The sequence below is a fragment of the Desmodus rotundus genome, chromosome 12, assembly GCF_022682495.2.
Source record: "Desmodus rotundus isolate HL8 chromosome 12, HLdesRot8A.1, whole genome shotgun sequence".
In the NCBI taxonomy this organism is placed as follows: Eukaryota; Metazoa; Chordata; class Mammalia; order Chiroptera; family Phyllostomidae; genus Desmodus; species Desmodus rotundus.
Window position 1 is genome coordinate 66,455,600 of NC_071398.1, and position 14,049 is coordinate 66,469,648.

The 14,049-nt window shown below is 44.3% G+C and overlaps 1 protein-coding gene across 4 annotated transcripts in view; it reads right to left on the reverse strand.

Annotated features, from left to right (window-relative positions):
• Positions 1-513: 513 nt before the first annotated feature.
• Positions 514-14,049, reverse strand: part of GDAP2 (ganglioside induced differentiation associated protein 2) — a 61,631-nt gene continuing 48,095 nt past the window's right edge. For all 4 annotated transcript variants that reach the window (XM_053915734.1, XM_053915733.1, XM_053915735.1 and 1 more), the window contains 2 exons: positions 11,731-11,874; positions 514-4,425 (listed from right to left, as the gene is read on the reverse strand). In XM_053915734.1, the coding sequence (XP_053771709.1) occupies positions 4,378-4,425; positions 11,731-11,874 (192 nt within the window). In that variant the 3' untranslated portion in view covers positions 514-4,377. The remainder of the gene's footprint in view (positions 4,426-11,730; positions 11,875-14,049) is intronic.

The window sequence follows — 14,049 nt, forward strand, 5'->3', positions numbered from 1 at the left end:
TGCACTAATGAAACATATTAACCATCACCCGAGGACACGCTTATTGATGTTAGAGAGAGGGGAAGGGAGAGAGAGGGAGAAAACACTGCTGTGAGACAGACACATCGATTGGCTGATTCTCCCACGTGCCCCGACCAGGGGCCAACTCGCAGCCTAGGCGTGTGCCCTGACTGGGAACTGAACCGTGACCTCTCAGTTTATGGGACGATGCTCCAACCAACTGAGCCACACTGGCCAGGGCGAAACACATTTTTAAAATGTGTGATTGTGTACATAAAATGTATTAGTTTTAACTGTTAAACAAAAATATTAGCTCACATTCAGCAGCTATGATTTTGTTAGTGTAGTTCACCTACAGAATATGTTTTCTTCTTGAACTCAGTAGTTCTGTCCATTTAAGGCATGCTGTGCTTAAGATTCAAAGATACTGTTCTTGGAAACAGAAAACAAAGTCAACTAATATGCAAGAGAGCCACTAATATCTAAAATGACCTTGATACCATTAAAGGGCAATTTAGGTAGAATCAAAAATTTATTGCTGTTTTCTCCACATTGGGGCCACAGAAAGTCACATTCAGAGAATGTAAAGCGAAGCAGATTATTGTGTGTGTATGGTTAGGCCTACTAGGCAGTGCTTGTAATCTGAGTTTATTTATTTCTTGATATGACCTAGATTACAGGTAGAACCCTCTTTTATCCTCCTGGTCTCAGGCAATCACAAGACAAGAATCTATCAGAATGCCTCAGAATGTACCCTGAGGCGTATAACAAAATTGCCAGTACAGCTAAAAACAAAAACAAAAACAAAAAAACTCTCATGCATGTTAATTGTGATGACAATAACTTAAGAGAAGCACAATCTGAAACTCACTGGCCAGCACTCATTTTAGAGTTTTATACATTCTCTTGTCGTCCTTTTGGTCCTTAATACAATCAGTCCACTGCTCCTAGAGCCACATAATTCTCTTCGTACTACTTCACATTCTACTTTTGAAAAAGATTTTATTTATTTATTTTTAGAGAGAGGGGAAGGGAGGGAGAAAGAGAGGGAGAGAAACATCAACATGTGGTTGCCTCTCACACACCCCCTACTGGGGACCTGGCCTGCAACCCAGGCATGTGCCCTGACTGGGAATCGAACAGGTGACCCTTTGGTTCACAGGCCGGCACTCAATCCATTGAGCCACTCCAGCCAGGGCCACTTCAAATTCTAATAATTCCTGTTTATATATTAAGCAATTTAAACTCTATATACATAAATACATGAGCAACGTATCAAGGGAAACATAAAAAGCAGTTTTTAGCTAGCACTGAAACTATGCTTTATCGCTTTCCTATTAACTGTTGCAAAGAAAAATTTAAAGCATTACCTAGCTTGAATTCATTAAACAGTATCTCAACAAATAGAAAACAGGTAGAAATAGACTAACCATTTTTCTACTAAAGTGATTATACTCATCCATCTCTACAAATAGGAGATATTTTAATCCTTTGATTTCAGGTATTTTATAAAAAACCTACATCCATTTTTCTCACCAAAAATATCGTGAAAATCTTGATTACTCTCAAACTACTAGAGATGGAGTGTCCTTAAAAAAAAAAAAAAAAAAAAAAGAGCACCAGCCAATGAAATGATATATATTAAAGAAAATCCTAAAAAGGTGAACCTCTTTGGTCTTTAAGAGTCTAATAAAGACTAAGCTTTTTTCAAGAGGTTCATGTTGCCATCAAGAAACTTGGATACAGACGAGCTGAAGAATCCAGATATACGCTGAAGTAAGAAATGTGCTTGTTTTAGAAACCCGATTCTGACTTGCATGATTTAATGAAATAACCTAATATTTTGTAAGTGGTTTCCTCCGTTCGACCAGTATTTGGCATGAGTGAAGGTGAACTGAATTGAGGGCTCGGTGGTGCTCTGATGAACACCAGATGCTGGCGGTCGCCCCCACCCAGCCACCCTCTCATACTCCGTGTCCCTGAACATGGCGTGTGCTGTCCAGGCGACCGGCAGTGTGACCGAGGCAGCTAGTACTGAGCATTACTTAATCACTTCCACATCAAGCCCACCCGTTCCACTCCGAGGACCTGAGTACACTGTGAAACCTCCTTACATGCCACTTTAGACAGCTCTAAGAGCGCGAACTTGGGTCCGCACCAGATTTCGTTCCAATGAGAAGGGCAGCCCTTACCTTTAGTCTCCACTAAATTATGAAATGCAGCTGATGTATACGCAGTCCTACACCACCTTTATACCCTAGGACATCGATCGAACGAGAGTCTCGGTATAGACGACACCTGCTGTGCCGCTAAGCATTAATACGTTGCTATACACATAGCAAAGGGAACATCCTTTCAAAATTATTGCCTAGAAGCAGTTGTATGTATAAATTTGCTTCCTTTCAAATGGCAAAGTAGCTCGCAGCCTCTGTTTCTATAGAGGAAATGATTCAGGCCAGGTGCCAATGTGAGGTAGCCAAGTCCAGCTCTAACAAAGCAAAGTTGGCATATTTTTGTAACTGCTCCTAGGGAAAAGGAACCTCGACCATGACCTACCAATTGCCTGGAGATGACGCTAACTTTTCAGATCTTTAAGGCTCGAGGCTCGAGGGGTTAAAGACAGACTGTATGAGAGGATGCGTAATGCCAGCCACCTGACCGGCCCACTGGACCCGAGGACCTGAGCCATCAGGAGTCCTTGACAAGTGAGCATGTAAGGAACAAGGGGCTTTTATTTCCTACAGGAGGAAAATGTGTCCATTACAGGTGGAAGAGTGCTCATCTGAGTAATGTCTAGCCCCTTGCTGTTTACATGGGAGAATACAGGAGGCAGTTAACACAACTGTAGGGGATTTCTCTACCATCAACAAAGAGGAGTATTTCTTTTACTTCCACTTAAGAAGTAATTTGGGAACAGGGAATAGGACCCTTGGAAGCAGCAATCCTGAGTGCTTTGAACAGAAGACTTCTACCTTTTCTTCTCCAAAATGCCAAGAACATGCTGGGGTGAAGGAGATGGGTGGGTGTAGAATGAAAAGGAATATGAAGACACCCAGATGGAAATGATAATGGTTTGACCTTAATTCAAGAAGAAATGCTTGAAACGGCGAACAGATGCCTCTTGTTAAAGTGTAGCGCTGGGGGAGGAGGAGGCCAGAGGAATTCTGGACAAAGCGGGAAGGAGGTCCTCCAGGTTGAGATTTCACTCTAGCTCTTGTCCCAAGGGGAAAAAAATCACTCCAAAGGTGCCAGGGACAGGAGGAGTGGCTCGGAGCACTCCCTCAAGTGCATTTGTTGTCACTGACAAAGCCGACTAAAGACACCCCACCATACAAACTCCCCCAGCCTCTTCATCCAAGGACATCGAACGCCCTTTCTACATGCTACCCTCGTGATACTCCTGTGAGGCAGGGGGCATAACCCTAAGTGTTATTCACAAGCAAGCCAAGGCACAAACAGAGCCTGAGGGACACAAGTGGCCTAGGGTTTTCTCCCACACTGACGTAGGCAAGGAGGTTGAGTCCGTCGAGTGGGCTGCTCTGCAGCCAAACAGGATGGCCCAGGACTCTGGAAGACAGCTCCCTCCCCAGAGGCTCACCGATCGAGTGGTAGGAGATGCCCTCACCTCGGAGCACTAACACGCGCAGTCCTTTAGAGTAAGGAGACCAGATCTCCCATGAGTGCGGGGAAGAGGCTGGAGACGCCCACCATCCTCCTGTTTCCCCCACTGTTGAGACCAGAATATTCTTAACAATCATGTGCTCCAAGGAACTTCAGTTCTTAAAACTCTGTCTTAACGGTGCAGCGAAATTCTAAGACCTCTACTTTGCTACTGATTTGGATGCCTCTGATCAGATACATTTCCACATCCTTGGTCCCCAATGGTGCTCTTTGATCATAACCACATTATCTGCATGAACAGGGTTCATAACCCAGGATCTGAAGCAAACGATGCATCCGGTCAGCGTGCACTGGTTCTATGTATTTTGAGAAACACTTAAGTACACAGAGGCAGCGTGCAGTGTGAGAGAGACGATGGGGCCAGTACTGGTGGCTTATCTAATGGAGAACACAGTGTCCTTGCAGGAAACCAAAGAGACTCGAAAGCTGCTCCCCAATTTCTATTGACAACCCTCTAAAAATGAACATCTTCATTTGATACAAATATACAAATTGAAAATAAGTGTGCAATTCAGAATGGTCTACCGTTTTCAGATTGCTTGTGTGCCAGAAAATATACAGTCGATAAAAAAATACCAGAGAGCGGGGGACAAAAGGCTCTCTGGGTCTGTACAGCAAAAACGAGGATCGCTTCAACAGGCAGAGGTCCGGGAGAAAGTGAAGTCCTTGGACACCAGGAGCACTGAGGGTGGCCGGTCACAAATCCGGTGATGGGGGATAAGATGTATAGTAAGGCCCATTTTCCTGTGGGGAGAAAGACAGACAAGAACACGGGGTCATAAGATCGCTGTGACTGGGAATGTGACGGAAAGGGTTCACAGTCGGTGACGCAGTGTATGTGGAGTGTCTGGCACAGGCCGGGGCTCAGCAGGCCCGCGGCCCCTGGAGCAGCTCCGCTGGAACCGGTCTGGGATGGCAGGCCGCAGGGAGCAGCGATCGGGGCATCATTGTTTAATAGCAGTACTACTTACTGAATGGTCTATATGCTGGAAACCTCATCAGGATTTTTCTTTTCTTACCCCTCTGTCCTCACAGAATGCCATGAGGTAGGTGACACTCCTGTTTTACAGAAAAGGAAACCAAGGTTCACACAGGTGTGTAACTCACCGCAGGTCACCTGGCTGGTAACCAGAAGAACCTGAGCTTAAATCCACGGCTATTTGAATATGACGCCCAGGTTCACTTTTGTTAGACTGAGTTATCTTCCTGTGTGCTGAGTCTTAATAGAGTTACCAAATAAACTGAATGACCACTGAGGAATTTAATAACTGTGACAGAAAGGAGTCTTCTCCGTAACATGCCTGAACGTCAAGGTTTGTCACCGTCACGGTTCTCAGGGCATTCAGTTCACGACCAAGAGGGAGAGTCATTGATTATAAATGCCAGCACTTTAGTGCCAAGTGTGGAGAGCACCGAATCAGCGTCAGGGAAGACTCCTGACCTCATTTTGGCTCACTGCATCTTAACAAAAACCAAAGCAGTAACTCTATAGTAGATGGACCCTAGACTGTATTTATGAGATCGATGATTCATTTCTCATTTTTAAGGAAAGCATTTCTTTGACAAATAACCCATTTTTCAGTAAACCTTAAACAGAAAACGTGTGGCATTAATGTGAGATAGTCGCTAGGAACAGAGAATGAGAGGCAGGATAAAAATGGCACTGCTTTATGGCATATTTACATGAGTTATTAGGAGCATTACATATACCCAGTCTTGACCACAGTGGGCAGTTGAGTGCTGAGTGGCTGAGTGAGTCAAAAGCTTCTTCAGAGCCCTGGAGCAGGAATTCATCCCAGGTCCATAACCAGGAAACAAGAGGATCTCTAAAAAAACTTATTTTCTCCTAATAAATCTGACCAGGCATCAAAAAAAATTTTTTTTTTAATTAAAAAAAAAGTTCCTAGGATTGGCTACATTCCAGAATACTTGAAAAAAAATTAATGAAAACTTTATTCTATATTTTAGAATTTCCTATCAAGATCTGTTACACTCACCACTCCTATACCCTAAGTATGCTTACAAAACACGCTGAAGAGAAAAATCTATTCTGAAGTTCATCTAAAAAGAAATGGTTCCCTATCCAGCTTTAAGATTTCTCCATTCTATCCACTACCATATTTTTCAAGGTTTTTCATATCTACATTAAATTGTGATAAAGTAAGGAAGGCAAAGCCATCTGAAGGATACGAAATAGAGCTTTTTATATTAGTCTCACATTGTACAAAAAGACTACTCAGAATCAAATATTTTCTCCATTTCTGGAAACAATAATAGAAATGTGAAGAATGGTACCAGGTTTGTGTTCTCTCCTCTTTGACTATATTCCTAAGGCTGCTCACTCGTAGCTCCTTCTGAAATGGTCTCAGTACCACTGTGATGTAGATAAATAAAAATTTACCTTCTAATCACCTTCAAAAGTTTCTTCTAACCCCATGAAACTTACGTCTCTATTCTAAGCCACATGAGACCCAGGCAAATAGAAGCCCGGTGAAACTGGCCAACAGCCAACACAGCACCATGTCTTCACGAAGTAAAGAACATACTATGTGCAAGGCATAATCGAACATGATAACAAAATTAACCAACCCCGTACTTATCTCCTCCTCTCTAATCATTTCTTCCTTGCAAAGGAAAAGGCTTCCTTATAAGGCACTATCCAACCACTCCCTGGTCCTCCACCTCAGTGCCGCACCGGCACTGCAGACCCAGCGTGTCACGGACTGAACACGCTGTCTGTCTCTCCCCTCCACATGCCCCACCCCCTCCAAACTGCCTTTCTGGGGTGCTGAGAGCTCCGCCCACCAACCTCCCACTCCAGAAACTTTGAGGGTCACTGCAGATATCTTCCCTTCTTCATCCCCCTAATGGCTGCTCAGCTCCCAGATGCTGTGGGTTTTATTTCCTCAAATGCCTAGTTCTAAATGTCTCTAAGATATTCAAATCCTTGCCACAATCATTACCGCTGCCCTTGCCTAGTCTCACTTCTCCTCCGGCATTCTCTCCGCTTCTTACCCATCTCCCGGCCTGCGGTCTTCTCCTCCCCCACTAGTTGTTCTGTGCCGTTTCTTCAGCCATCGCCCTTAACCGGACTATAACAGCAGCTCTCCCTTGCAGAATGTCCCCCACCGACTGCAAAGCCAGAGTTCTACTGCCTTTTCAACAACAGGGGTTTGACCTGCGTGGGTGTGCTTATATGCAGATTAAAAAAAATTTTTTTTGGAGATTTGCAACAATTTGGAAACACTTGCAGATAAACCATGTAGCTTAGAAATATTAAAAATATCAAAAAGTTAGGTATATCACAAATGCAAATACATATACATACTAAGTCTATTTTTATGATTTGTTACCATAAAATACACATAAAGTTAAAATTTACCGAAACTTGTGCACATGAACACTAACAGCCCACGGCCCCACTTGAGAGAAATGTAAACAAATGTGAAGATGTAGTGTTAAATCATAACTGCATAAAATTACACAGTAATAATGTAACAATTTTGTAACCACCTCCTGTTGCCATTGTGGTGAGTTCAAATGTGGCAAACACCTGCCTGACACGCTGTCTGACCCCATCACCTCCCACCATCCCGCGTGAGCGGTCTGGTCTGTCTCTCCGGGAAGTCGTGTACCGCAGTTAACGGTGAACCCGAAGGATTCTTGGGAACGTTTCACATTTAGCACCAGGCTGCAGGCCCTGAATGCGACCCCACGGAGCGCCACTACTGACACTGCAAGTGCGCCCACGAAGCAAAGTCACGACACTCCGAGAAAAAGCTGGAGGGCTGGGTGTGGACCACAGATGGAGGTCTGCCTCGGTGGCTGCCCACCGTTTCCACGATAAATGAATGCGGTGTGAGGACCACTGTGAAAAAGGAAAAGGAAATGTGTGAAGCCGTCGCTGCAGCTGTGCCAGCAGATGGAAAACCCTGCAGTTTTGTGAAACACACATTTTCCGCTCCTTTTGAAAGTGCAGCCTTTGTGTGGCTGCAGGACTGCTTAAGGAAGGCACACCTACCAGCTCTAGTGTGACTGAAGCAAAAGCTCAGTCACCATATGACGAAACATAAGGAAGGTCAAGGATCTAAAGCTGGGGGATTTAGTGCCAGCAAAGGATGATTTGATAATTTTAGGAAAACGGTTTGGCCTTAAAAATGTCATAACAACAGGAGAAGCAGCTTCCGCAGCCAGAGAGGCAGCAAATGAGTTCCCAGATGCCATTAATAAAATCATGGAGGAGAAAAGGTGTCTGCCCGAACAGGTTTTTAGTGCAGACACAAGTAGCCCTGTTCTGGAAAAAATGCCACAGAGGACCTGCATTAGTGGTGACGAAACTCGCGCACCAGGACCAAAGGCGGATGGGCAGGCTCACGGCTCTGTGCAAGGCAGAACCGCCCTTGTCTACAGAGCTGCTAAGCCCTGGGACTGGGAGAGCGGAGATAAACACCAGGTGCCGGCCTCTGGGTCGAACACAAAGGGGACCTGGACAAGGAGAACCCGTTTTCTAGGCTGGATCCACCGATGCCTTTCCCCTGAAGTCAGAAGGTACCTTGCCAGAATTGCCTTTGCACGTTCTGATATTGGACAGAGCCCCTGGCCACCCAGAACCCATGAGTTCAACACCGAAGGCGTCTAGTGGTCGGCTTGCTCCCAAACACATCATCTCCATGGCAGGCTCTAGACCAGGGCTCATAAGGACCTTTAAGGTCAGTACACACCGTACTCTATGGAAAGGATTGTCAGCAGCCTGGAAGAAAACCCTGGTGGAGGGAACACCGTGAAAGTCTGCAAGGATTAGGCCATGGAAGATGCCACTGTTGTTACAGAAAAAGCCGGGAGAGCCATCAAGCCCAAAACAATACATTCCTGCTGCAGAAAACTCTGTCCAGATGCACGAGGTCAGATTTCCAACAGAGCCAACCCAGTGATTGTGACTGTGGGTGTGGCAAAGGGCGGGGGTTGGGGTGAAAGGCTTCAAGACAGGGATCTTGGAGAAACTGATGTGCGAACAGACGTCACACCAGGAAAAATCACAGAAGACGAAGTGAAGGAGATGAGTGCTTCCAAACCGGTGCTGGACCAGGAGGAAGCAGACGTAGAGGAAGCAATGTTGGAAAACAAGCTGGCGTTAGCCAACCCGGCACAAGGATCCTGACTAGTCCAGACTGCTTCTGATCTCTTACAACACAGACCCTTCTAGGACACTGGCGCCAAGACGAAAGCAAACAGTGGAAGAGGGATTGGAACCACGCAGAAACACTTTTAGAGAAATGAAAAAGAAAAAAAGGCAGAAATCACGACGTACGCGTACTTCCACAGTTACACTGAGTATGCCCGCTTCTCCTGCCTCCCTGTCCACCTCTGCCTCCTCCGCCTCTTCTGTCTCTGCTACCTCTGCTACTGGCAGGGCCAACCCTCCTCTTCCTCGTCAGCCCACTTGACGAGAAAATGATGAGGGTGAAGATCTGTATCATGATCCACTTCCATGTAACGAACAGTAAATAATCTTCATGGCGTACAGCTAGTAACTTTATCTGTTGTGTATGTGTATCTTCGTGGGAAAACCTATTTACTGAACGGCGAGAGCTGTATGAGATGTTTCGCGTCTTCGCCACCATCACCACCATCACCACCTGCATATTCATCAGGGAGAATATTGTGTGTGAGACTTGTATGGAGGCGAATAACCTGTATTTACACAGGCATAGGCGAGTGATATTTAATGTAAAGTTGTGTTAGTCTTCACGCTGCTTTATAACTTTACTTTCAAGGAATTACACCGCCATACGATACGCCTCTCTCTTAACTGGAGAAACTGTGCGTCAACCAACATCACAGGCTTTAAAAATGTAAAAAGGTTTCCAACATGCATGATGAATATGACGGTAATACCGTATGCCACCAGGTTTTTATAACGATTCACTCACGAGCATATACGCTAGGCTACTGTAAAGCAAGGGTTGACTGCACTAATCTACCAGAAAGCAAAAACAGTGCTGCTTCTGTGTTGTCAATGCATGAATCGTTCCCCCTGCACATAAATGTGAATCTTTTTCACATTAGCTTTTCCTTTATGGTGTCTCGTGTTAGTAACACTCATACCATCTACAGTGCTTTGTATCCAATAAGACAATACTGACAAGAGAGATAATTTATCAATTCCTCATAAACAGACAATGTAAACTTATGGTATCACCTGTACTATCAATGTATTTTCTCTTTCTTATGATTTTCTTAGTAACATTTCCCTTTCTTTAGCTTACTTGATTGTAAGGATATAGTATATAATGCATATAACATACAAAAATTGTTTATTGACTGTTTATGTCATCAGTAAGGCGTTCAGTAAATAGCAGGCTCTTACGCGGGGAGGCAACCGTTACCTGTGGCTTTCAGTGGTGTGAGGCCTCGGTGCCCTGCCCTCGCACTGTCCGGGGTCAGCTGTGCCACAGCGCAGCACACAGAGCTCCAGCCCCGAGAACCTGCCCTCTGCCATCCTTTCTAGTCCCCTCTGGACACTGTCTTGTGTGCCTCCCCTCTTCACATTCCTCTCTTTGGCCTTTACATGTCGAGGGTCTACTACCTCAATTTTAGAAAGCTCTAGTACAGGGACAGAGAGGCGATTCAATGGCCCAAGGGCTATACACAGTATAGATTATTGTATTTAATTTTGATCAATTATATTAATTAGGCCTGCATTTGATACAAAATATAACAAAAACCTAAAATAAATACACAAACAAAACAGAGAAACAAACCAACCTTAATTGTGTGTTAATATTTAATGAAATCCTGCTTCTTAGGCTCCTAAGTATATAGAAATGTGTTGGCTTAAAAAAACAATCCTTTGGGTTTTCTAACTAGTACAGTCCAACTCATACATTTATACCCCAGAAAATGAATTATAAATCCAGATACTAGCTTTGAATTGTCATGTCAAATTTTGTTATCAAAATGTCTTTCTGAGCCTTTCACATGTCCTGCTATCCATTTTTTGAAACATTAAGAAAAGTGACATGTACAGTCCAAAAGAGTAGCAGTAAGGCCACTTCCTGCTGCAGCAACCTGCAATATTACGAACTGAGGTTCTTCCCGTCCAGAGATTCAACAGCCTTTGTATCTGTGACTCAGCGGCTCCCATCCCAAGCCCTCTCTGTGCGAAGGCCAGACATGAGGTTTCATTCGCCATCGGAACACATGAAATACTTTGCTCTTCACATAAGAGAACAGAAATCACAGCTGAAGTTAAGAAATTACAGAGAAAATGTATTGTAGGATATTTATTTTACTGTATTCATGATGTACAATAGGGAAGAATAATTCATTTTGAAGTTAATATAATCTTCAAATATATTTCCTGATCCATGCATAAATATATGTAATCAGCAATAATTAAATAAGAAGACTGATGATCTCTTGGCCAAACATGTTACTTCCTTTTTGTGTTTTGTTTTAACTACTGAAGTGATAGGGTGAATAAACACAGTGGAACAGAGCTACTACGAAATGCAAGAGTAGTCCTTCCTTAGTGTTTAAGTAACCGACTCATAAATGCACCTATAAGTAATCATACTAATTGTTGGTGGATACTCTTAAAAACATTATACAAGCTTTTAGCAAAATGAAATTTTTAGTAGTGTAAAAGACTACTAAGATAGCCTACTTGGTTTATAATTAATATGAAAACGGACACCAGTATATTCTTCTGGTTCTCTTTACTAGACAAAAAGCCATGTGATCTTAAGAAGAGCGAGCAGAGGCACTGTTTGAAAGGTGGTCAATGACTCACAACACAAACAAGGACTGGCTTGAAAATTGTGGCAGAAAAACCTGCCGTTGAAAAGTTTACTGGCGAAAAAGCCCTCTTTTAGGATAAAGTCTTTTCCTAAAGTTACTGTAGAAAAAGAATGTTAAATGATACAACCCAGTTCACTAGAACACACTAACTGCATTAGTATCACCTTAGAAGGATGTGGTACTGCTAAGCGCCGCTCCGCAGACTAGTTAGGACCCTGCAGCAGGGCGGGGAGAACTCCGGGTACTCACCCTGGCATCGTACTCAAGGACAAAGGGAGGAAAGTCAATCTGCTCAGGTGAGATGGCAGAGAATAGCTGGTGGAGGCTGTCCACGTGGTGGACCTTGTCCTTCAGTCCTGAGACAGAAAAGGTGGTAAAAAACCATGTTGATACCTGATTAATAGAAGAGAAAATAAGGTAAGCCAGTGGTCAGGGTAGAAATACAAACATGATTTTGAGAACTGATAACAGATAAAAGCTGTATTTCAAAACTGCAGTTGATGCCAGAAACTCTTGTAATAAGCTGTGTTTTTCAAAGTGCAGGGTGTTGTCCACCAGCGAATTGTGCAATTAGCCTAGTTGATTATGGCCAGCATCACAAAAAAGAAACGCACTAGCGTAACGACTGCTAGGGAATGTGGTGAAGAGCTCTGTCTCACGAAGCTCTGTCCCCACTCGGTCTCTCTGTGCCCCCACGCGGGCAGCGCAGTGACGCCCCGCACTGGGTGTTGCGTGGCCACGCCACAGCACGCCGGGTCGGAGAACTGATGCACGGGGACCCTGAAAGTGTCAAATCTCCAAATCTCACAAACTCTCTTCATTTTTTCAAATGAGGCTGGGAAGGAAATTTCCGCCAATATTTAGGACATTTATTCCTCAGTTGACAGCTCGCAGTCTCTTTGTCAAAGCGAATCTCTGTGGATGTGGCGCCCCCTTTGCTCATTTCACCGCACAACACGCAATCCCTCGGTACGAGCTGGTCTGCAACACTTGTTGGTTCCGAAAGAAGAAAGAATTCTCGACAGCAAACCATACTAACACACACCGGGTAACAGCTAGAACTTGCAATTATCCATCTACCCAAACTGGGGATCATAACTGGACGTGTACCAGGAGCGTATACAACAGTTCTATGAGGCGGGCACAATACTGCTGCAACCCCCCCTTTATTTTTACAAATATAAATCTGCATTTATACATGTGGAATACAGAAGAAAGTACAGAGCAGAGAAGAAGGTAACCCCGGGGCGCGAATCAGACGCAAGGTAACATGAGCCGTCTTGTTATATGTAAGTGTGTAACTTGTATTCACATAAAGGTAACGCACATGAATTCTCAGGGCACTGGCACGGTACCCTCCAAATGCATAGCTGGGTACATTATGAATCCGTGCCACTCTGGGCACTTGCCACTGATGCCACTGATCTCGCTAATTTCTCATTGACACCCTGTTGCGTTCTTCAGTGGTCGGTCCAAACACTCACAGATTCCACCCCCGCCCCCATGTGACACACTTTTTTCATACCTACTTATGAGAAAAGGCTCCTGGAGTAACAGACAGCACGGAACTCATCTTTATCAGAATCCCGTCCAAACTTGCAGGCTCAGGAGAGACTCATCCTCATCACTAGTTTTCCCTTCCAGCTCCAAACACATTAGCCCCTCCAATGAGTTCATACAACCTGATGTTTACATCTCGTTTAGGGCACTTGTTCCTACTTCCTGGTAGTTCAGTTACTTACATTCATTCCTATTATTTCCCCAGCAGATAATCACAGAAAAATAGTTTGATAAGGTACAGACAGAACCATGCATTCTGATGAGGAGAGAATGAAGATAAGGCCTATTTAATACTGACTTTTATGGCCTGGGTCACTGTTCTGGTTTGGCTACACTACAAGACTGGTATACGGCCTCAAATACTAACATTATCCTCCGTACCCTCTCCCTTCCCACTGCACCATTTATTTGGAGGGAGGGGGGAATAAAGGGAGGTATGTAGCCTTGCTAGAACCAAGAGAGTTAATTCAAATCAAATTAAAGTCACTTAATTACAGATCAAAAATCAGATTACACCATTTTTTAAAACACATGCATCAATATATGTATCAACTGATACAAAGTTCTGCAAACTAGATTAGTGCAAATTCCGGATGAGGAGCTCTCCGACCAGCCAGGGAGACGGCCCATGAACCAGTAACAGCTATAAAGAAACCATGGCCATTTTAAAGTTTCTAGGACGAGCTTAACAAAATGAGACTGTAGAGTGAGAACGGAGAAGCCCCTCGTGGATGCGTTAGGGGATGCCTCTGTGCAGGGAGTTAGCATCGACTGGTCACCCACTGTGTGCCAAGCACGGGGCCCGGCTGTGGGGGACACAGGGCAGTGGAAATTCAGCCATTCCTCAAAAAGGCACTTAGAGTCCAACAGAGGAGCTGGATTATTAGCGTGAGCGCAACCACCTAAGGGAAAATGTACTAAATGTAGTGATGGGCCCAAAGAAAAAGTGTGAACACCTATTACACCCCAGGAAGTGTGCTACTCGGGAAACGGTGTGAGATCACAGAG